Here is a 23,025-nt window from a genome sequence, read left to right on the forward strand (position 1 = left end):
GTGGATCTGTGTCATTACTGACCCACTGTACCAAATTTCATCTCTTTCTGATGAGGTAAATTTCATGAATCTAGGCCACAGTTTGAGCACACAATGGTTTCGATCTGAAACACAGTATTTTCTCACTGACACTCACTGACACATTATCATAATGTTTTAAACTACTCTGTGTTAAGCAATTTTTGAAGTCCCTCTAATGAAATCATGGCTTGAGATGAGCAAACTGCTGCAATATTGAATCAGTCTGAGTTTTGCTGCCTTCTGTCACCTCATTATGTGTGACACACAGACGGCTGCTGCCAGGAAGCGTCACTTGGCATCCTATTACAGTCAGCCAGTTACTTATTCATTAAGATGATTCCTGTATTAATTATTCAAACGTGTTTTCATCTAGACCCTCTGTTACATTTCATTCCTGCAAACAGCACACAAATAGCATATAAACACAGCAATGTGTGTATATCACAAGTATGTCACATTAATTCACAAATAAGCACACTATTTGATCTTTTAAAATAAAGCTATGTTCAACAGTATTTGAACCTCATTTATTTATTTGAATCTTGTTTATTTATTTTCATAAAGATAAATTCTAACTGAATTGCTGTGAGTTTTGGGGGGAAAAAAGTGAAGTGGTCCTGAGTGGCATATTAAAACATCGCGAGAACTGCTCATATCAGCTCCATAAGACATCGCGAGACTATCATCCGGTCCTTCACCTCCTGAATCCAGCTGGCTGCCTGCCGTTCACGGGTAAGTGTGAATGAGACGCATCGTATAATTAATGAAATATGTTTATTGGTTGAAAAAACGACGAAATCTTACTGTCGCTATGTTAAAGATACCTCTTGGACGAGTCTTCGTAAGTCTGCGGCCGATAATCGACGACATTAGGCCGATTGGCGCTCTTGTCGTGACTGTAGGAACGAGCACAGCACGCTAATTCATAACATATTTTTCAACACCAAAGAAAGGACATAATATGGTCGCCTACGTTTGAATTACCGTGTGTAGCTGTGTGTAATTTTGTTCATTAAATCCGCCGCCTGTTTTTTTTTTCTTCTTTTTTTACTGCAGCAGGAGCGCAGTTGCGTTATGACAGATGTACAGTTCCACTGCAGCTGTTGTAGTACAAGCTAATGTAGCTAGCACCTAGCAACTAGGACAGGTCATTCTGACTCCACGGTAAATACAAAATCACCGCCAAATCAACATATATCGCAGCACTGAGATGATCTACTCTTACTCAAACACTCAGACCGTTTGCATTGAGAATGCAGTTTTGTCCAGTACTGTACAATAATATGATAAGGACCAAGAATCCATTGAAATATCAGCAAAGCTACAATCAGGCCATAAGTATTTGGACATTAGGCAGGTTTCCATTACCCTCCAAACATGCAAAAACTGAACCAGTTAAAAATGCACATAATGGAAGTGTTCAGATGTGCTGCACTGCGGAAGTGAGACGTACTAACACGCAGTGACACAGTGTTTTCGAACAGTTTGGGCAATGTTCACGACTAGTTCACAAAATTAATGCGTGCCAGAATTTTTGAACATTTCAAAAGTTTTCTTTGCGCATTTGCACGCAGCTGCATGTAGCACAACTCACGCACAGTGTACAACAGTTTACAATGTTTACACTGTTTACTTGCTGGCACACCAGATTGCGTGTCAGTGGGGGGGATCAAATTCATGCAAGTGTCAAGATGCCTGAGTCACATGACATTTTAAAACACATGACAGTATATATGATGGAAGTAACAGAAGGAGAGCTTGTTAAACATTATGAGAGGTGAAGTTAAGGCAGTATTAGAGTAAAAGAAATCAGCATTGAAATGCATATATTAAGAGGGACGTAACGATCTATTGCCATGGCTACTGGAATTACACTTCTCACGACAGTTATTGCGACATGACAGCATTCCGTCACTCAGTTATAACTTAGAATAAGTTATAATGCTATAATTTCACAGTTGTTTTTTGTTGATATTCAAAAAATTTCGCTAATCTTTTGCACAAATATATAATAAAACCCACCTGGTGGTGCTACTTTTGTAATTTTTGCCTCTGTATACCAATAAGACAATCAAAATGTGATTGATGAAGTGTATTGTTTTGATATTTAAAGGTTGTAATAAGAAATCTTGCATGGACCTTTTTTATATGTTGTCACTCTATTTTTAGAGCCGTACGTGATTGGACAAAGTAAATATAAGGATTATAGTTAATACAAAAGAGTCCACATACATAGATTCTGAGGTGATGTCTTTCAAGAGGTCTGTTTAAGACCTATTTTTGTGTCTGTTCCTGCTGCAGTGTGGATGTGTCACTCAGCGCAAACTGAACTTATTGGGTGCATCTTGCGGAACAATCAGGAGTGTAAATATGTACTCAGTATGGTCCAAAGCAAGTCATTTAAAGCCATAATTTTCCTTGTAGCAGGAAAGGTTATAAAAAAAATCGATATTTGGATACTTATTGATACTAAAAATTAGTATCAGATTAGATACTCATTTGCAACAGTATTGATACCATATTGTTTTGGAGGATTTTTATTATTATTATTATTATTTGCACTATGAACAGAAAACAATAAAACAGACGACCTAAAATGAGCCTTTTTTATACTATGATATAAAATATATTACAAAGTATTTGTCATAAGGCTTACCTTTGCAATAAATAAAAAAGAAAATAAAATGACAATATATTGAAAATTTTCTGAGTAATTTTCCTAACAAAGAAACAGACAAGCAAAATGAGATCCAAAGCAAAACCTCCTGAGTGTCAGGAGTAACTCAGCTGCAGCCGTAGTGTGAACACCTTTTCATGAATCACAGTCATGTGCGTCACAGTGCCAGAAAAAGGAAGCTTATTTTAGCCACCTTACACTATTAACTCAAGAGGTTTACTTGTTGGAAAATTGCAGAATCTCTTCAGAAGCAGACCTGATTGTGTAAAAATATGGCTTGTTTCTTAAAAATTGTGTTTGCTGCCCCAAATTGTAGCGTTAGGCCATTTTAGGGTAACGTCATGCTCAGTGATGGAAGTATAAAAAGGAACGTGGTCAGCTCATCTGGGTCATTTCTTCTGAATGGCCAGTGAGCAAGACACAGTTCTGTTTGTGCCTAAAAACAAGAGTGCTGAAGTAGTTCCCCCACAGTTGGTACGGTAGACACTTGCTGACATCTGTATACTCCCTGATTTAACCCCAAAAAAGTAGGTCCCAAATATCTGGCGTCTATGGCAATTTGGTGCTGAGTAATCATATGGTGAAAGCCACTGATGGACACACACACACACAAGCAGACGGTGCCTAGTTCTTTAGCTTCCACACCATGACAGTAGAGTAGAGTAGAGTAGAGTAACTTTATTGATCCCCAGGGTGAAATTAAGGTGTCAAGTTAGCTTACACAAATACACATAATGCCCACATGGACATTTCAAGACATACATATACACAACAAGCATTAACACTGGTCAAGGTCAATGGGAGGAAAAAAAAAGCAATTGTGCAAAAACATATCCTGTGAGTTGAGGTAGAGGTAGTGCAACTGTCCCTGGTAGTGTGGGAGCTTTAAAAAATTTTCTCAGTCTTATTGTTACTCAGTTTGCTGAAGGTCATCTTATAAATATAACTAGTGTGTTTCCCATGGGGATCCATGGGCTCTAGAGTGGGTAGTGTTTATAAAATAGGTAACTGACATTTTTCAAGGGTGGTAATAAATTATCTATACTTTCTATATTGAGCAGGAATGGCTTGAGAGTCCAGAATGTTTTTAGAACCTTAGACCTCACCAGGTTTTAGAAGAAGAGCTCAACCCTTTTATTTCCTGTTAATTATCTATTTTTTATGTTAATGTACTGGATTAATGTATTTATAAATTGTTTAGGTTCTTGTTATCATATACACACTATTATTACATATTATTATTATTATTATTATTATCCCAAAAAGTGCCACAAAAATAAAGCCATAGAAAATCTACACTTTTTGATAATGATATAGGTGCACCGCTAACTCCCCCCCCCCCCCCCCCCCCCCCCCCCCCAAGGTCATCAAGATATCCCTTTAACATTGTGAACAGTTCTATCAGTTTGAAACTTCTTTTCAATCCTCCAATTGTCTTTTTGTCTGTAGCTTTTCTAACTGCAAAATGACACTGATATTGTTGTTGGGTTTGCACGATTGACTTGGTCTCATAGAATTCCAACAGTTTCCCCTTTTGCTTGATTGTAAGCGGCTTCCTCATTGGATCATTCTCAAACTACATCAAAAGAAATTCCTCACATATATCTTGATGTCTGGAAAAAAAAGAACCAGAATTAAGATTAGCTATAGAGCCCAACTGATATGGATTTTTTGAGGCCGATGCCAATAACGATATTTGGATGAAAAAAATGCAGATAATCGATAAATCGGCTGATTTGCCGATAGCTGATAAATCAGCCGATATTATTATTATTTTTTTTTTTTAAGAATAAAATGTTCTTTTTTGGACCCTTAACAAAAAAGGTATGAGCTAAAAGCTGAAGCTTTGTCCTCATATTAACTTTATAACAGAGAAGAATTTTCAAGTTCAAAAAATGCAATGTGCTGGTAGAACATTTTAACAATAAAACATGGACCCTGATATAACATGTGAGGAAACTATCATATAACAGTAAAATAAGATTCTTTTCACAAGACCCTGTAGTATGTTTGTGCAATTTTCAAGAACAGTAACAAAGAACTGTCTAGTACAAAAAAATCTGTGCAAAGTTGCATTAATCTCTAAGGAAAAGATAAATAACATTACAAAAAAAAATCTGTGCAAAGTTGCATTAATCTCTAAGGAAAAGATAAATAACATTACAAAAAAAAAAAAAAACTCTACAAAAGTTATTCAACAAATCTTGAAACATCCGCCCTTCATTCTTGGTCCCTTTGGGTGGAAATCAAACAGATGATAGGACTAGCAGGATAGTTTTCATTATGTAAACATTATGTTAACATAACGGAACAGAAGGGGGGCAGCTTTTGAAAATTTAAGCTAAAAATTAGCCATTCTAGGGGTACCCAAAGGGGAAAAGCCAAGTACGACAGCTCAAGTCCCTTCATCATGGCCAGAAGGCTGGGGAAGTTTGTTGAGTGGGCAGTGTCATTCTGGCTTAGCCAGTACATGGCCCTCAGTGAGGTGATCAGAGTCCGTGGACATTTTTAAGTCAAGACTTAAAACATATTTATTCACTTTCTTATGAGTAGTTTTTAATTTTATGTTTTATTCTTTTACTTCTGTTTTTAATTAGGTATTTGAATTTTTTTTTTTTTTTTTTTTTGAACTGTTCTGTGTGAGGCACCTTGAGACGGCTTTTGTTGTAATTTGGCGCTTTATAAGCTGATTACATTGAAATTGAACAACATTTTATTGAGTCATAAAGTAAATAAATATGAAATTGGTTACTGGATCCTTAAACTCTACATGGTGGATCCTTGATCTCTGGACATAAACAGAAATAAAATCTTACTTTTTGTCAAAAGCATTTCCTTTCAGACATTATTAGTGGCATGAATGTATACTCAACAAAAATATAAACGCAACACTTTTGGTTTTGCTCCCATTTTGTATGAGATGAACTCAAAGATCTAAAACTTTTTCCACATATACAATATCACCATTTCTCTCAAATACTGTGCACAAACCAGTCTAAATCTGTGATAGTGAGCACTTCTCCTTTGCTGAGATAATCCATCCCACCTCACAGGTGTGCCATATCAAGATGCTGATTAGACACCATGATTAGTGCACAGGTGTGCCTTAGACTGCCCACAATAAAAGGCCACTCTGAAAGGTGCAGTTTTATCACACAGCACAATGCCACAGATGTCGCAAGATTTGAGGGAGCGTGCAATTGGCATGCTGACAGCAGGAATGTCAACCAGAACTGTTGCTCGTGTATTGAATGTTCATTTCTCTACCATAAGCCGTCTCCAAAGGCATTTCAGAGAATTGGGCAGTACATCCAACCAGCCTCACAACCGCAGACCACGTGTAACCACACCAGCCCAGGACCTCCACATCCAGCATGTTCACCTCCAAGATCGTCTGAGACCAGCCACTCGGACAGCTGCTGGAACAATCGGTTTGCATAACCAAAGAATTTCTGCACAAACTGTCAGAAACTGTCTCAGGGAAGCTCATCTGCATGCTCGTCGTCCTCATCGGGGTCTCGACCTGACTCCAGTTCGTCGTCGTAACCGATTTGAGTGGGCAAATGCTCACATTCGCTGCTGTTTGGCACTTTGGAGAGGTGTTCTCTTCACAGATGATGCGAAGGAGATGTGTTGCACTGCATGAGGCAAATGGTGGTCACACCAGATACTGACTGGTATCCCCCCCCCCAATAAAACAAAACTGCACCTTTCAGAGTGGCCTTTTATTGTGGGCAGTCTAAGGCACACCTGTGCACTAATCATGGTGTCTAATCAGCATCTTGATATGGCACACCTGTGAGGTGGGATGGATTATCTCAGCAAAGGAGAAGTGCTCACTATCACAGATTTAGACTGGTTTGTGCACAGTATTTGAGGGAAATGGTGATATTGTGTATGTGGAAAAAGTTTTAGATCGTTGAGTTAATCTCATACAAAATGGGAGCAAAACCAAAAGTGTTGCGTTTATATTTTTGTTGAGTATATTTCCATACCTATGAGCTGAGTTCTACAGCTCATAGACGTCTCTCTTTTTTTTTTTTTTTTTTTTGAAAAAACGTTTTAGTCGATTGTAGTTTATTGTCTGTATTGCAACATTTGTAAGAGGTGTCATTTTATTTAAAGCATCGTTTGAATCTGTGACAAAGGAACGGAGGATGATTCTCGTTTGACTGCAACAAGACAAGAGTCCCAGTTAATGACTTTAATACACACAAAAATGACTCATGATAGCCATTGACCCCCTTAACCCCTTCAAATGGCTTTGAGAGGGGTTAAGAAGCAGACTTACCACTTCTGAAGAGCAGCGAATCAAAGAGCCACGAGCCATTGAATCGAAGCATTGCTTCAGTGATTCACGCTTCAAACTGGAGTCGCGCTGCAGAAACGGTTGATTACACGGTCCAAAATAAGTGTAACGGTCCAAAATTATATCGTATTGGGCCGTAAGGCCTGTTTCAACCTCTTAGCAGTAAATGGATGATTTTCATTCTAGAAATAAGGTCTACACAACGTGGGCTTAATAAATAGTGTGACCGATGCAATGAAGTACATTTGACACATTACTACAACTGAGTTAATCAAACTGAGTTGAACTGAAACGTGAGAAATGTGGGGTGAATGTAATCACAAAGTTATTATAAACAACATCCTTATAAACTTACTTGTATGCTTTTGTCAAGCCGATCAGTGCAGTGTGACGGCGATCGGCGTTTTATCGGCAAAATTTCGGCCGATGGTGAGTACTTTGAAAAGGGCTTATATTGGCCGATAATATCAGCCGGCTGATATATCGGTCGGGCTCTAATTAGCTATTGCAGAATTAGTTAGCTAAATGATTTTGTGGAACTTTTTGGGGACACCCTGTATTTTTTATGTATTTACAGTTATATTATGTACTTACATTGAACTTAATAAATAAACTCACACATGCACACTTTTAATATATAGGTGATTTACCGCCCCCTGCTGGAATGGCATGTGAGTCCAGAATGTAATCAATGTCCATTGTTCAATGTTGTTAGCTAATATCTGTAATTTCTCTAAAAATGTTAGTCCTGTCAACGTTGCATTTTGGCGGCATTCATCCTTGACGCAAAATACATAAGCATACCAAACAGCAAATGTCAGGTCTCCCTAGTTTGTCCGTGATCGAAGTTATACACACACACACCCACACACACACAGCTTTTTGTCTTTTCTGCATTCTGCTACAAGCAGGGCTTTCATTTTTACACACCCAAAAACAGATATGGTGAAGGAAGACATCAAACACATTACACTGATCACTTGTGGTAATGGCAACATGACAAATAACTCACCCATGGTAATGGCAACAACTTAATAAACCAACTGAACTACAAAAACACAATAAATCAGTAACACTAACAACACAACATAAAACACAATAACAACATTAAAACCCCCAAACCCTGAACTCCCATGGTGCATTGTAGCACAGTGTCCATTGTTCACTGTTGTTAGTTAATATCGCAAATTTCTCCAAAAATATTAGTCCTATCAACTTTCCGTTTTCGTAGCGTTGATCCTTGACCCAAAATACATAAGCATCCCAAACGGGAAATGTCAACTCTTCCCAGTTTCTCTGTGATCGAAGCCATACACACACACATACATGCACACAGAGGCCACTTGGCTATTATAATGTATATATTATTAATAATAAGAATAAAAAATAATACATACTATAGCTGGTTAAATGTTGACTGCCTAAAGGGTGACCATACTGCACCACATGAAACTGATCCACAGCAGAGAACCAGGACAGCAGTCAGTTTCTCCAGTGAGCTGTCAGTAAGTCAGGTCAGCCGCCTGGCAAGGTGTAAAGTATGCATTTACTGACTTTCCTCTGAGGTGGCTTTGAGTTTAACAAGGTGGTAATGTTGAGAGTTGCTTTTGAAGATGTACTTTGTCTTACTGTGGGATTTTTAGTGGTTTGAACTTTGTAAATGTGGTTGGGTGTTTGTGTTGGCTGCTTTGTTGCTACATGTGGAAACTGTTCTTTTCAGTTCCTGCTGCTTTAGTTCTGTTGCAGTGAGGTGAGCGTTGCCAGTCATCATGGGAAACATCTTTGGCAACTTGTTGAAGAGCCTCATAGGGAAGAAAGAGATGAGGATTCTCATGGTGGGTCTGGATGCTGCAGGGAAAACCACCATCCTCTACAAGCTGAAGCTGGGCGAAATCGTCACCACCATCCCCACAATCGGTGAGTGATCATTTAGTCAAAATAATTTCAGAAATTACAATTTCTGACAGCCATGGTGACATCTTGTTTTGTCCAAAGTCAACTGTGTACACCAAAAAGATAATCAGTTTACAGATAGCAGAGAAAGTCACCAAATCATCACTTTGAAGAAGTTTAAGCTAGACTTTCCTCTGTATTTTTGTTTGGTGAAATCTATATACTAAGAGACATGTGTGTGTACATGCATGTGTGTGTGTGTGTGTCCAAACGGCACCTCAGAATTGAGCACACTTGGCACACATACAATGACATACGGGGAGTGACATAGGCTATGAGCACTTTTCTGCATATTGACATGGGGGGGGAGGGGGGTCATATTAGTATAAGGGAGGGACACTTTTGTGCTGCATTATCATCAGCAAGTGTGCTAATAGGTTGGCGTCTTTTTTTTTTTTTTTTTTACCTTCTTTTTTGCAAGTAACAATGACAGCAGCATAGTTTCCTCTCAAGCTGTGCTTTGTCATGACACTCAACAAGGCTCAGGGATAGGCTTTCAAAACTATTGGTTTTGATCTCTGAGCTGTAAGTGAGCTGTCTTTTCTTGAGGCAATTTTAGTTGCGCCCTAGCAGTTCTCTGGAATCTGGGATAGGTGGGAGGTCATACAGGGTTCTAGCTAGCTCAAACTTGCGTTACGGCCTGTTACGCTATAATTTTGGACCGTTATGCTGATTTTGGACCGTTACGATTTTCAATACAGTGTCTGTAATCAACCGTTTCTGCAGCGCGACTCCAGTTTGAAGCGTGAATCGAAGCAATGCTTTGATTCAATGGCTCGTGGCTCTTTGATTCACTGCTCTTCAGAAGCAGTAAGTCCACTTCTTAACCCCTCTGAAAGCCAATAAAATATCATGAGTCACTTTTGTGTGGATTAAAGTCACTAACTGGGACTCTTGTTGCAGTCGAGAAATGAGAATCGTCCTCTGTTCCATGCTTCAAACGCTGCGCGACTCTTCTGCTGAGAGTCCGCTCGGAATTAATAACTTCAAAATGAATCGCCGCTTTAAATAAAATGACACCTCTTACAAACGTTGCAATATAGACAATAAACTACAATCGACTAAAATGTTTTTTCCTCCCAAAATGAGACGTGCTGCATTCTTTATAAATCTGACCTGCAGCACAGCTGCAAGAGCTCAGCTCATAGGTATGGAAAGACATTCATGCCAATAATAATGTCTGAAAGGAAATGCTTTTGACAAAAACTAACAGATTTTATTTCTGTTTATGTCCAGAGATCAAGGATCCACAATGTAGAGTTTATTATGTCCAGAGTTTAAGGATCCAGTAACCACTTTAAGACTAAATAAAATGTTCAATTTCAATTTAATCAGTGCCAAATTACAACAAAAGCCGTCTCAAGGTGTTCAACATAAAAAATTAAAATAAATAAATAAAAATAAAAAATTCAAATACCTAATTAAAAACAGAAGTAAAAGAATAAAACATAAAATAAAAACTACTCATAAGAAAAGAGAATAAAAATAGGTTTTAAGTCTTGACTTAAAAATGTCCACGGACTCCGACTGCCTCACTGAGGGCCATGTACTGGCCAACCCAGAATGAGATTGCCCACTCAACAAACTTCCCCAGCCTTCTGGACATGATGAAGGGACTTGGGCTGTTGTACCTGGCTTTTCCCCTTTGGGTACCCCTAGAATGGCCAATTTTTAGCACCCCCAAACCCAAAAATTGTCATCAGTTAATTCTAATAAATGATTTATAAAGTATTTTTTGCTCTATCATGACAGCAGTAGTTAATCCATGTGTCACTGTGATGTAAAGAGGTATAGCGCACCACTGCAAGTCTGAAAAAATATAAAATCATTTCATGCAGTTGACGTTGGCTTGTCTTGTGTGCAGGTTTTAATGTAGAGACGGTGGAGTACAAGAACATCAGCTTCACAGTGTGGGATGTGGGCGGCCAGGACAAGATTCGTCCCCTGTGGAGGCACTACTTTCAGAACACCCAGGGTGAGCCAGACCAAAAAACCTCTGAGATGATCCAGTAATTGGCCACATTAGCGTTAAGAAGGCTGATCCTATTACGCTTGCTCCAAGCACCCAATGGCGTTTCTAATACTTTAAATGTCATTTTTAGAGTGCTTCCAACTTTCATATTTTTGTCTTCTTGATCACCATCATTTAGAACATTCAGAATAAATGTTTTTCATGGTTTTAGCATAATCAACTCCTGCTCTTTTAGGGTGCTTTCACACCTTCCTCGTTTGGTCCAGGCCTTTGGACTTTTCAGTTTGGTGCAAATTAAATATACATATATTGTTATGTGTCGACGCGGGTTGAGGAGCGGACCTGCGTCAGACGGAACCCAGCGCTACAAATAACCAGAAAAGCGGTTCCAAAAACAATATATTTATTTCACCCGCTGTGCTTAAAAAGTGTAAAAACAAAAATAGCGTCCTTCTGGTGGAGTGACTGTTGGCACGCTCTTAAGCGCCCAAAAGGATAGAAGCCCGGCGTTCCTGGACCCACTACCACCAGACAAACACCCCCCAGGTGGACACGACAAACTGACTCTCTGTGAAGCAAAGAAGAGGTGAGGTAAGTCAGCAGTTACAACAATATCTTTCAAAAGACACACGCTATCAGCAACACATTCAGGTCTGTATTTTTTAACTTTATGCAAATGAGCAGCTTCTCACAACAAGTGGAGGATCACTTATCCTGCACGCCACAGCAGTGAGAAGCAAACTGCACAATTCTCATCACAATTCCAGTATACTGCATAACAAAACACCAAGTTACTATCAACGATTAGTCGAACACTTAATCACCTTTAATGTGTGCTGACAGCAAGTGTCCTCACCCTTCCTTGCTTCACGGGCTCGATGTGTCAAACCCAGGCGCGGTCCTCAGCGTCTCACAAACGGACATCACAAGGTCGAGTTCCCGGCAGTTCTGCTTGAATCACACATGCCTTAAATGCAGAACGCCATCCAATTATCTGCTTCAGCTGAAAGTCTTTAAGGTTGCATGTGAGCACCAGTCACAGGTGCTACACATGATGTTGATGAGGGTGAGGACTCTTCAGCCAGCACCCTCTCCACAGACAAATCAGCTCTCATGCCACCTGAAGAGCAAAGAAAAGAAAAGAACACCAAAATATCCAGCCACACCCCCCAACACACAACATATATAGCTGACTTGTAGCAACTGATCAGCTGCTACAAGAATGCCTCAGGCAGCTGAAGACAGAGGGTGATGAGGAACAGGAGGAGGAGATATCATGGAAGACCAAGCACCTCCATGGAATGTACCATTGATAGATAGAGGAAGTGGCTGACATCAAGAAGACCTACCAATGGCATGATGTGAATAGTGCGCAAACTAGGCTTTGCACTTTCAAGCACACCATCTACATGACACGCACTGGCATGATGAATTTGCATGGCGGAGTGGGGATCAAATTTGTGCAAATGTCAAGGTGGCTTAATGTGCCGCGGGTCCACACAGCAGCCAATGAGAGACACTGTTACAATTTTACCATGAACTCCGCATCATGTTGAAACTACAAAACAAATGGAGGGACATGTTCTTCTGCAGAGAGACAATTTAAAGTTCATCAGGAATAAATTCAGATGGGCCTGGTTTGAGCAAAAGGACCAAAATGTTTTTTAATAATCGCTTATACAGAAATAAATAACACTCCCGGTAAGTCTTTGATCTTATTTTGTCATGTTTTTGACCTAATTTGTTGTCAGTTGATGTGATTCAAGTTATTTCACACAAATCAAGCTCTGTCTTTGGGATGTATTGATTTCACACTGTCTCCATGCAAACTCTAGCCTGCTAAATCTGCATTTTATGGTTTCTCCTGTTAACATGGGTGTGAAATATTCACGTGGAAGAAAAATGTGATTAACATTTAACATGCTTGTAGAAGTCAAATATTGATGCAAAAATGAAGAGAAAGCAGTTTCTCATGTCCTGTAGTTTGTCAGTGTTACTCGATGTTTGACATCGAGCTCCTCCTTCTGTTCCGTTATTTTGTTGTTCAACTCACTGGACTGCACCTGTAAGTTCAACCAGTGACTTGTTGACAGTTGGGAGGATTGCATGTCAACACACAATGAAATGCCTGTATTGTTTGGCTACCCATAATTCTTATCTCACAGGTACAGCAGTCATAAAGCCAGACTATAAGTTATTCAGGACCAATTTGTGCCCCCTACTGGCTTTGACTAAAACAAATAGAAGTGTTTGTGACTGCGTGTGGTCACCATCTTGATCTTTATGTCCTTTGACATCATTACTGTTTGGGTCTCCCTGCAGGACTGATCTTTGTGGTGGACAGCAATGATCGTGAGCGAGTGAACGAAGCTCGGGAGGAACTCATGAGGATGCTGGCTGAAGACGAGCTGCGGGATGCCGTTCTTCTCGTCTTTGCCAACAAACAAGTATGCTTGGCATCTCTTCCACTATTGTACTGGTTTCCTCCCTCATTACTAACAAAGCATGTGATTTTGTGCAGGACCTGCCCAACGCCATGAATGCCGCCGAGATCACAGACAAACTGGGGCTGCACTCCCTACGTCATCGCAACTGGTACATTCAGGCCACATGTGCCACCAGTGGAGACGGTCTGTACGAGGGCCTGGACTGGCTGGCCAATCAGCTGAAGAACAAAAAGTGAAGATTCCAGTCGCGAGGCTGAGTGCCGCCTTCAGGTAGTCGATACTTTGTGTTTACTGGAGTAGTGATGAAACACTCCTCCATGTCTTTCTTTCTCCAAACTTCTCTTTTACTTCCTTCAGTTGATTAATTTGTTTGAATCTGCTGTGTCTGTTTTGAATTATTTGCAAAGCAATGGTGTTGAAGTTTACCTAAATGACTTATATTTTACAAGCCGGCCACAAATATTTGAGGGCATATAAACATGGAAAGATATACCCATATTTTAAATGAATTTGTTTCTAAAGTAAAAGTCCTGAATCTTGAGTTGTGATAACAGAATAATATGGAGAATTTTCCCTCAGAAGCTTAAGTTATAAAGAATGTTATTCAGGTTTGTTATATGAATGCATATAATTCAGAGTACAAATTGTATACTGGCTTCGATAAATGCAGTCGCATAGTGTTCATACCAGTAGTTTACCAGACGATACACTCTAGAGCGCAATTCGTATGTTGTTAAAGTTAATTTAGCTATTAAGTAAATGGGTTTTTTGTTTGTTAATCTGAAATGCGAAATGCGCTTGATCAACTTAAGCACTTTGTTTTTGTCATTATATTAATTTATTTATTCCTGTTTATTTATTTGTTTATTTTCGTTTGTTTGCATCATATGTTGTCTCCCATTATTGCACTGCATTTACTGCTATGTCAGCAAAAAATAAACGTCAGTATAACTGCATATTCCTGCTTCCCATTCTGCATGGTGATATCTCAGTTCTGGCTAATGGGGTTTGTATGAGCTGTGAATGACTGCAGGCAACTGCTGTAAATTAAAAAATAAATAATAATAGTTTTTTTTGTTTGTTTGTTTGTTTTCTTGCCTGGTTTAATAAGGGATATAACAATTTGCTTCAGCGAGGTATGATTGCTGCACTCATACTGGTGATGGAACCTGCACACTGTACCAGCTCTGTGGCTTAATTGCTGCTGTTGTCCCATCGTGCAGAGACGTGATGCCGCAGAGCATGCGATTGGCAGTATTGGAAAGCTTATGTTGTTTCGAATGTTTAGTTTGTGCAAGCTGCACTATATCTCACAGAAGAACCCACGCAGCTTGCAGTCTTGATTTGGTCATCTTTTACCAACGTGACATTACATACATTTCTGCATATTGTGTTGCACAAAATAACTTTGGATGCATTGTTGTTGTACAGTATGAACTGTCAGATTTTTCTTTTCTTGTATATTTGAGTGGAGAATTTCTTTTTGATCAGACTATAAGTTGATATAAGTTTTTTTTTTTTTGTGTTTACACAAATCACAATTTGAAGAAAACAGGAGAGCAGATGATCGTAATGTTGCATCATAAAGCATGTTAATACTGTAAAAGAGCTGTAAGTAAAGTGAATTATAATAGCCCGTTTCCTCAGACTATATTTGCTAGTCTAAATTCCTGCTGCTGGTTGAGATGTTGCTGTACCGATCAATGTTAGGGATTTAATGTAAAGTTTACCGGGCAACCTTCTAATATGCAAAAGCATGCTTTTCTATATCACCGCAACTGTATATATATTTATGTAACAAGAAAAAAATACAGTGGTATTTGCCGTCAAATTGAAAATGTTTGGGTCAGTGTGTTGGTGTAACTGACAGCAGCTTGTGTGTGTGTGTGACATGCCCTTTATTAAGTTTGGTGTGAAAATTGTTTTGTTTTGTTTTTGTGGCCTTATATTGCCAGTGGTTCATTTCTCTTTGATAACTGGTTTATATGTAGGAATGTCCAGTAATGTCCAGAATGTTCAGTAACATTCCAGGTAGTAGATTTGTCACCTATGATCTGTAACACTAGTGCACTCACAGTACTGTTGTGGCTAAACATTTTTTGATCACTATTGGCATAAAAAAAGTGATGCAAGAAAAATTCAGTAACATTCCAAGTAGTAATAATAACAATAATAATAACAATCTGAATCCTTAAATTAAGAGGTTAAAGTGACAAACACCATAAATTGGTGAAAACGTTGATTCAGTGATTGCTGGCACTACATCAATCAATAAAGAATAATACTAATTTGCTGTGTTGTGTTTTTTTTCTCATCACCCCTCTCTTACGGGCATTGCATGTTAAATTTCTTTTTTCTTTTTCAATTAATTTTCAGTTTATTTTCATTTATATCGCGCCAAATCACAATAAAGTTGCCTCAAGGTGCTTCGCACAAGTAAGGTCTAATCTTACCAAACCAAAGAAAGACAACATTGTGCCACCTTGAACCTGTCACTATGTTTTTTGTTTTTTGTCTTCCCAGGACCATATCGCATTAGTTTTAATTCATATACAGGGTTCTCGCCAGTGCAGTTGAGTATAGGGGGCCCCTATACTGTGATTTGGGCACCTATGATGTGTTTTAACCAGCATAGGGCGGCTTTTCTGTTTTGCTTTGTTTTTTTGTTTGTTTTTTTCTTTCTTTCTTTTTTAAAGGACATGCTATAAGTTATTTAATGTCCCAGTTAACAATACAAAGTGACACTCAAAATGCAGGAAATTGTGTTTCAGAGGGTTATAAATTTCTATTTATTTATTTATTAATGCACCCGGACCCTCCCACAATACTTGCGCCTGCAAGGCTCATCATGTGGTTATGCCCCGCGAAGTTCCCCCCATGCTGTGAAAAAATCCTGGTGAGAACCCTGGTATATGTATGATAATACAAAACTGCAAGGGTTGTAAAGTTGACCCCTTTCAGTTTTAAACACTTTTGGATGGACGGCATCCTTAGCAATTGCCTACACTGCCTATAAGCTGGACCGGCCCTGCTCCACGAAACAGTATGATGGGGCTGTACAAATAGCCTCCGTTGCTGGCTCTGATCATCACAGCCTCAGTCACAGCTGTATTGCTGATTAGAACTGTGCTGAAATAACATTTTCAAATTGATGGATGGATGGATGTCATTTCCTTTAGCCTTTATTGGCATAATTTAAAAATGAGTAAATCCAAAAAAATTACAAAAAAACGTCTGTCCTGGTGGAGGTTCTGTACTAATAACAATGAAAAACTGATTTCTCACTGTGGTGACAGTATTGTGCAGTCCATATTGTGGAACACTCACAAGAATATCACCAGTTTGAGACCACCTGTGCCCCATTCTACATATGCACCTGCACTTTTGTCTGTCTGGGCAAATCAGTATGTAGATCCATACTGAATCCACCATGCCGACCCAGAGCACCATGAGAAGTCAAAATATATGATTTATTCTGTGTTATATAGTTAATACTCAAACTGTTCGTACCACACGGTGACACTGTCCTTGTTAATTAAACGTGTTCTAATGAACATGTGCAGGATGAGAAGGAGACAAATGGGTTGTGGTTCTTTGTGTACTAGCTGGCTACCACACGGATGTATGCGGCTTTTCTTCTTTGGCCTTTCTTAACCATAGTCATCAAGACAAGTTTGGCATAATCAGGTAGTTTCTTTGTGGAGTTGCTGCGCTGCACACAGAACCATTAAGGCCTGAGTTTGTCAAGGCCAATCAGAGGTCCACGTAGGGAAGAGTGCTGCTGTGTCTCCAGGGGTGTGACAGTAGTATGTGGGTCAGAGCTACTCCCGGGGCCATCAGCCCCCAGGGCCCCCTGCAGGACAGCAACAATAGTAACCCCAGGGTGGATGCCATAGCTGGGATTCCCACCCGTAACCGGGACACCTTCACCCAGGGCACAGACACACTGGCAGCAGCCCCACAATCAATTCATCAATCTCTGAAGGGAGTAGCGAAAGCAAAAGACCACAGCCGTCACCCCCGCAACTCGCCTTGGAAGGCACAGGGCCACCAGCACTGATACTAAATCTGACACCACTGTGGGTTTGATTCTACTGTGGAAACCGTGGAATCAGCTGTGAGTGGAAGTCTGACCTTACAGCACCCTCCGTCTCAGGAGACTCAGCATATCTACAGTGCATACAGAAAGTATTCACAGCGCTTCACTTTTTCTGCATTTTTTATGTTACAGCCTCATTACAAAATAGAGTAAATTATTTTTTGCCCTCAAACTTCTATACACAATACCCCATAATGACAATGTGAATAAAGTTTTTTTCAGATTTTTGCAAATTTATTAAAAAAAAAAACCTAAGAAATCACACGTACGTAAATATTCACAGCCTTTGCCATGAAGCTCAGAACTGAGCTCAGGTGCATCCTGTTTCCATTGGTCATCCTTGAGATGTTTCTACAGCATAATTAGAGTCCACTTGTGGTAAATTCAGTTGATTGGACATGATTTAAAAAGGAACACACCTGTCTACATATAGTGCATGTCAGAGCACAAACCAAGCATGAAGTCAAAGGAATTGTCTGTAGATCGGATTGTCTCGAGGTACAAGTCTGGAGAAGGATACAGAAACATTTCTGCTGCTTTAAAGGTCCCAGTGAACACAGTGGCCTCCATCATTCAAAAATGGAAGAATTTCTTATCCACCAGGACTCTTCCTAGAGCTGGTCTAAACTGAGCAATCATGGGAGAACAACCTGATGGTCACTCTGTCAGAGCTCCAGCATTTCTCTGTGGAGAGAGGAGAACCTTTCTGAAGGACAGCCATCTCTGCAGCAATCTACCAATCAGTCCTGTATGGTAAAGTGGCCATATGGAAGCCACTCCTTACTTAAAGGCACATGGCAGCTCACCTGGAGTTTGTCAAAAGACACCTGAAGGACTCTCAGACCATGAGAAACAAAATTGTCTGATGAGACAGACTGAACTCTGGTGTGAATGCCAAGCATAATGTTCGGAGGAAACCAGGCACCATCCCTACAGTGAAGCATGGTGGTGGCAGCATCATGCTGTGGGGATGTTTTTCAGTGACAGGAAATGGGAGACTAGTCAGGATTGAGTGAAAGATGAATGCAGCAATGTACAGAGACATCTTGGATGAAAACCTGCTCCAGAGCACTCTTGACCTCAGACTGGGGCACAATGGTTCAACTTTTAGCAGGACAATGACCCTAAGCACACAGTCAAGATATCAAAGGAATGGCTTCAAGACAACTCTGTGAATATCCTTGAGTGGCCCAGCCAGAGCCCAGACCTGAATCCGATTGAACATTTCTGGAGAGGTCTGAAAATGGCTGTGCACCGACGCTCCCCATCCAACCAGATGGAGCTTGAGAGGCGCTGCAAAGACGAATGGGCAAAACTGCCCAAATATAATGTAGGTGCGCCAAGCTTGTGGCATCATATTCAAGAAGACTTGAAACTGTAATTGGTGCCAAAGGTGCATCAACAAAGGCTGTGGATACTTAATGTACATGATTTCTTAGTTTTTATTTTTAATCAATTTGCAAAAATTTAAAAAAAAAATTTTTTTCATGTTGTCATTATGGGGTGTTGTGGGTAGAAGTTTGAGGGGGAAAATGAATTTACTACATTTTGGAATAAGGCTGTAACATAAAATGTGGAAAAGCGAAGCATTGAATACTTTCTGGATGCACTGCATGGCCTCTAGGGTGTCAAAATCCCGGGGATTGCCCGTTATGGTGAAATACAGTGGGGACCATGTGTGTTACTGTAGCTATAAAGGCCCAACAGGTACCCTGAACATGAGATGGCTAATGGGGCTCTGGTGAAACAAGACATCCTCAACGGCAGATCAGGCGGAGGAGACGATGGCTTGTAAGCCAACAGCTGTGAAGGCGGTTGAAGCTGCAGCAAGTCCTCAGACCCTAATCATTTGTGATTCCCCAACCATTGGACCAGGCTAAGGATCTGTGAAGGTCTGTGTGTTTTGTCAGTGTGCAGTGACATTCCCACATTAAACAAACCCAAGCACAAGGTGTCTCTGGGTCAACAATGGATGTAGAATTGCACCATCCTAACCAAGAATCAACCAAGAGACAATCTTTCTCTCCACCGCGGGATTGCCACAAGCAACTTATGGCCTCTGAAAATACAGTAACTGTATATAAATAAAAATGTTTATGATTCCAAAACAGTTCATGTGACATTTTGTAAGCCCCTTGAATTAAAACTAAGGCAATTAGTGGTCCTTCATCAGGACCGCATAATTTTTGCCCACCCTTTGATCTGGCTTGTCATGTTACCCAGCATGACTTTTCATGCAAAATAGGTTTGTTTGTTTTTTTTTGTTGTTGTTTGTTTGTTTGTTTGTTTTTTCTTTTACCCCAAAAGATTTAGGGCTTGCTGCAGTTCCATCTGTGACCACAGGTTTGCATGTAGAAACTGTTGCGCTGTGGATTTTCTGTGATGGTCACTGCGCTTCGTTTTTCCTCTAACTCCTTTTTTGAATGACCACTGCCATCTAGTGGGTGGCAGAAAACACCCCACCAAATCCTTCATGAGGCCTCATTTTGATTCCACAGCATTTTTTAAGAATGTTATGCAAGGTCTGTGTGGGGGTATTTTGTAATGTGTAACTTACATATTGTCATATTGTCACATAACCTATACTCACATTTTTATTGTTGTGTTTGTCAATTTTTCAAGATGAAGTGAAATCTTCATTTTCATTACACAGCTGGACATCACTGCTATTTTCAACTTAATTTTCCAAAACACCTTGCATGCACATTCTGTCAGGAAGTTTGGAATGTTGTGCAAAAGAAGCATATGGATGTTTTATTATCTCTGCAGTCTGCACATTAAGAAAACACGACATGGAGATAACAGAGAAGCACATCTTGATTGTTTCATTTCAGCTTCATTGCGGTGGTGTATAGAGGCAAAATTACAAAAATTGTGTCACTGCGCAAATATTTACGGACCTGACTGTGACTACTGGTTACAAGCCTACAACTCTAAAAGTGCAGCCACTCATACACTTAAAACAAACAAAAAATGCTGGCTCATCAAGAAAACTTGATGTAACAATTTGCATAGATTTTTTTAAAAGGTTTTTTCAACTTAGCCATTACTGAGTTAATGCCACAAGACTTCTCTAGTTAGGCAGATTCAATTACTTTAGTATAAGCAACATGATTTGCTTTGTCTTTTACAAACTTAATTAAGCTGAACCAACTAATTTTAAACTGTGTAAAAATGACTCCTTTTAGTTATTCTTACTTATTATTTTCTGTTGATTCTACTCAGAAATGGCTATGCAAGTTACTGGTACTACTAGTACTAGTAATTTAGTAAGTAAGAATAACTAATAAGAGTCATTTTGCACAGTTCAAATTTGCTTTGGGTTAATTAAGCTTGTAGAAGTTGTAGAAGACAAAGCAAATCATGTTTCTTGTACTAAAGTAATTGAATTTGCCGAAAACGTCTTCTGGCATTAACTCAGAAATAGCAAAGTTGAAATAATAATAATAAAACAAATCTATGCAAATTGTTCCATCAATTTTATTTCGAGTGTATCCTGCTGAAACAAAAGTAGGTCCTGAAAAAAACAACAACCTGTTTTTCGATTTCTGTGACATAAGTAACATAACCCTACATCCTCCTTAATATGCTACTTTTAACCATGAACATTGTCTGTTTTGCAGACACCTGTTTAGCCTGCCTGAAAAGGTGTAAACACATCCTCTTTAATAAGTAACTTTCTAAATGGTTGTTAATTTGTTTTTGACCAGATATAAAATCTTGTGGGTCTGTGACTGGTTTGGCTTAGAGTCCCTTCATTGAAAGAGTAACAACATGACGAGTCGGGGGGAAAAAATGGTCTGGTTCTCAAGACCAGGCACCTAAGTGGCTCTACTCTACTCTTTTCTACTCTCCTATTTTACTCTTCCTTTTTAGATATTTAGATATACCTTTGTAGACTGGCATAGTTCCACCTTAGAATTGGAATATAATATATAAGATATACCTTACTGAATTTTCACGTAACTCGTGGTGCCATCTTGGGGCCAAATTAGCTTTCACTGTTTATCTGCATGTAAATCCAGCTATTTTATGTATTTATATCGCTGAAAATGCTGGGTTGCTGTGCATTTGGAGGCACAAATAGACACAACAAGGGCTTCAAGATGTACAGATTCCCTTCAGATCTGAACAGAAGAAAAATTTGGGAAAATAAAGTCAGCTGTGTGGGATGAAAGCTGACATCATCATCAAAGCTTTGAGAGGTAAATTTATTGTTCAGTCCCATGTACAGTAAAACTCAACTAAACCTTCATCGTATAAACCAGATATTTGCAGTCACCGGACAATAAAAGTCCCAAAGTTTTTGTATTGTTTTCCATGTAATAAACACTGTATATAACAGATTTTGTATAACAGATTTTTAGCTCACATCGGATAAAATGTTGCGTCCGATCGCAGTGTATTTCCATGAAAAACCCCAATCAGTCTGGACGTGCAGAGTAACAGAGGTACAAATTAAAGCGGAAAGTGGGACAGGAGTCATTTCTGTGATTAAAAGCCTGACCGTTTATTTTTTTTCACACTGTGCTGACTCGGACCCGCAGCCTGGACGTGCACCTGTTAAATCAGACACAAAAGGCTGTGATTTGACAAGTTTCTGCTTTCACTCTTTCATATTTTAATGGTTTTTGTAGTGCACACGCTGATTACAAATGGATCAGAAAAGTCCACAAATTTACAACAGGACTCGGTAAAAGAGGAAAATGTACAACTTACCTTTGATTTGGAGGTGATAATTGTAGAAAGAAAAGCTTGTTGAGGGTCAACTTAATCTGTAATAAAGCATAATCTAGCGACGGAGAACTTTAAAACTGTCACACATGTCATTGCATGACACAGAAGTGACAGAGCTGCAGAAGCATAAATCAGGCTTTAAATTAATTAAATAAATCATCATAAATTGTAAATTTATGTAAATTTGATAGCTTAACTATTTTTATATTTATTTTGATAGCACCTGTACCTGGATGTGTTGCTGTATGTGGTTAAATGATTTCAAAAATGTTCAGAACATATAAGGTTCATTCAGTAGTTCAGCGCAGTCGGAACCAAAATGGTGCCATGTTCTGAGTTGGTGCCACTCTCTCAATTAAGGCACTCTAGTCTGACTGAATGTCTGCCTCATGTTTCCCTGCAGCTCCAACCCTCAGACTCTGTCTCTTCCTGCTGGATGGAGCACTGCTGGAGGAGGGCAGGTTGATCAATGTGCAGTCAGTGTGTGTGTGTGTGTGTGTGTGTGTGTGATCGATCACCAACTCCATCTTGCTTTCATGGGCCATTATGATTCATCTCAATGGCACAGCAGCTGCAGATTATTCTCATTCAAAATAATGAGCACCCCATGAGCTGTCAGAAACAATTACTGACATCTATCCATGTTCACTCACAGCTACATGCTCAGGAATCCTGAAGACATTTTCCCAAATTACGCATGTTCTTGTTTTGGGTTCAGAAGTCACTTGACCATGTGACAATGTGTCCTTTGTGACAGGCCGCTCTGTGCTCATCAAAGAAGTGATTAAGCAAGTTGACGAGGCCGTGGGG

General features: G+C 39.5%; 1 protein-coding gene across 2 annotated transcripts; it reads left to right on the top strand.

The window, feature by feature from the left end:
• The first annotated feature begins 642 nt into the window (after positions 1-642).
• Positions 643-15,667, top strand: arf3a (ADP-ribosylation factor 3a). Of its 2 annotated transcripts, none has more exons than XM_034172418.1 (5): positions 643-753; positions 8,743-8,924; positions 10,825-10,935; positions 13,255-13,379; positions 13,454-15,667. In XM_034172418.1, the coding sequence occupies exons 2-5, from the start codon at positions 8,777-8,779 to the stop codon at positions 13,613-13,615; spliced, it is 546 nt and encodes a 181-aa protein (XP_034028309.1). In that variant the 5' UTR covers positions 643-753; positions 8,743-8,776; the 3' UTR covers positions 13,616-15,667. The 2 variants fall into 2 exon arrangements, with proteins under 2 accessions (XP_034028309.1, XP_034028308.1); XM_034172417.1 differs by having other exon boundaries at positions 659-753; positions 8,728-8,924.
• Positions 15,668-23,025: the final 7,358 nt, after the last annotated feature.

The sequence above is a fragment of the Thalassophryne amazonica genome, chromosome 6 (genome assembly GCF_902500255.1).
Source record: "Thalassophryne amazonica chromosome 6, fThaAma1.1, whole genome shotgun sequence".
Classification (NCBI taxonomy): domain Eukaryota; kingdom Metazoa; phylum Chordata; class Actinopteri; order Batrachoidiformes; family Batrachoididae; genus Thalassophryne; species Thalassophryne amazonica.

What these genes read in the sequence shown, in the direction of transcription:
- arf3a (XM_034172418.1), top strand. Translation starts at nt 8,777, where the DNA reads ATGGGAAACATCTTTGGCAACTTGTTGAAGAGCCTCATAGGGAAGAAA. An exon ending in CACCACCATCCCCACAATCG is followed by an intron (nt 8,925 to 10,824) that starts GTGAGTGATCAT and finishes TCTTGTGTGCAG; the next exon opens with GTTTTAATGTAGAGACGGTG. An exon ending in CTACTTTCAGAACACCCAGG is followed by an intron (nt 10,936 to 13,254) that starts GTGAGCCAGACC and finishes GTCTCCCTGCAG; the next exon opens with GACTGATCTTTGTGGTGGAC.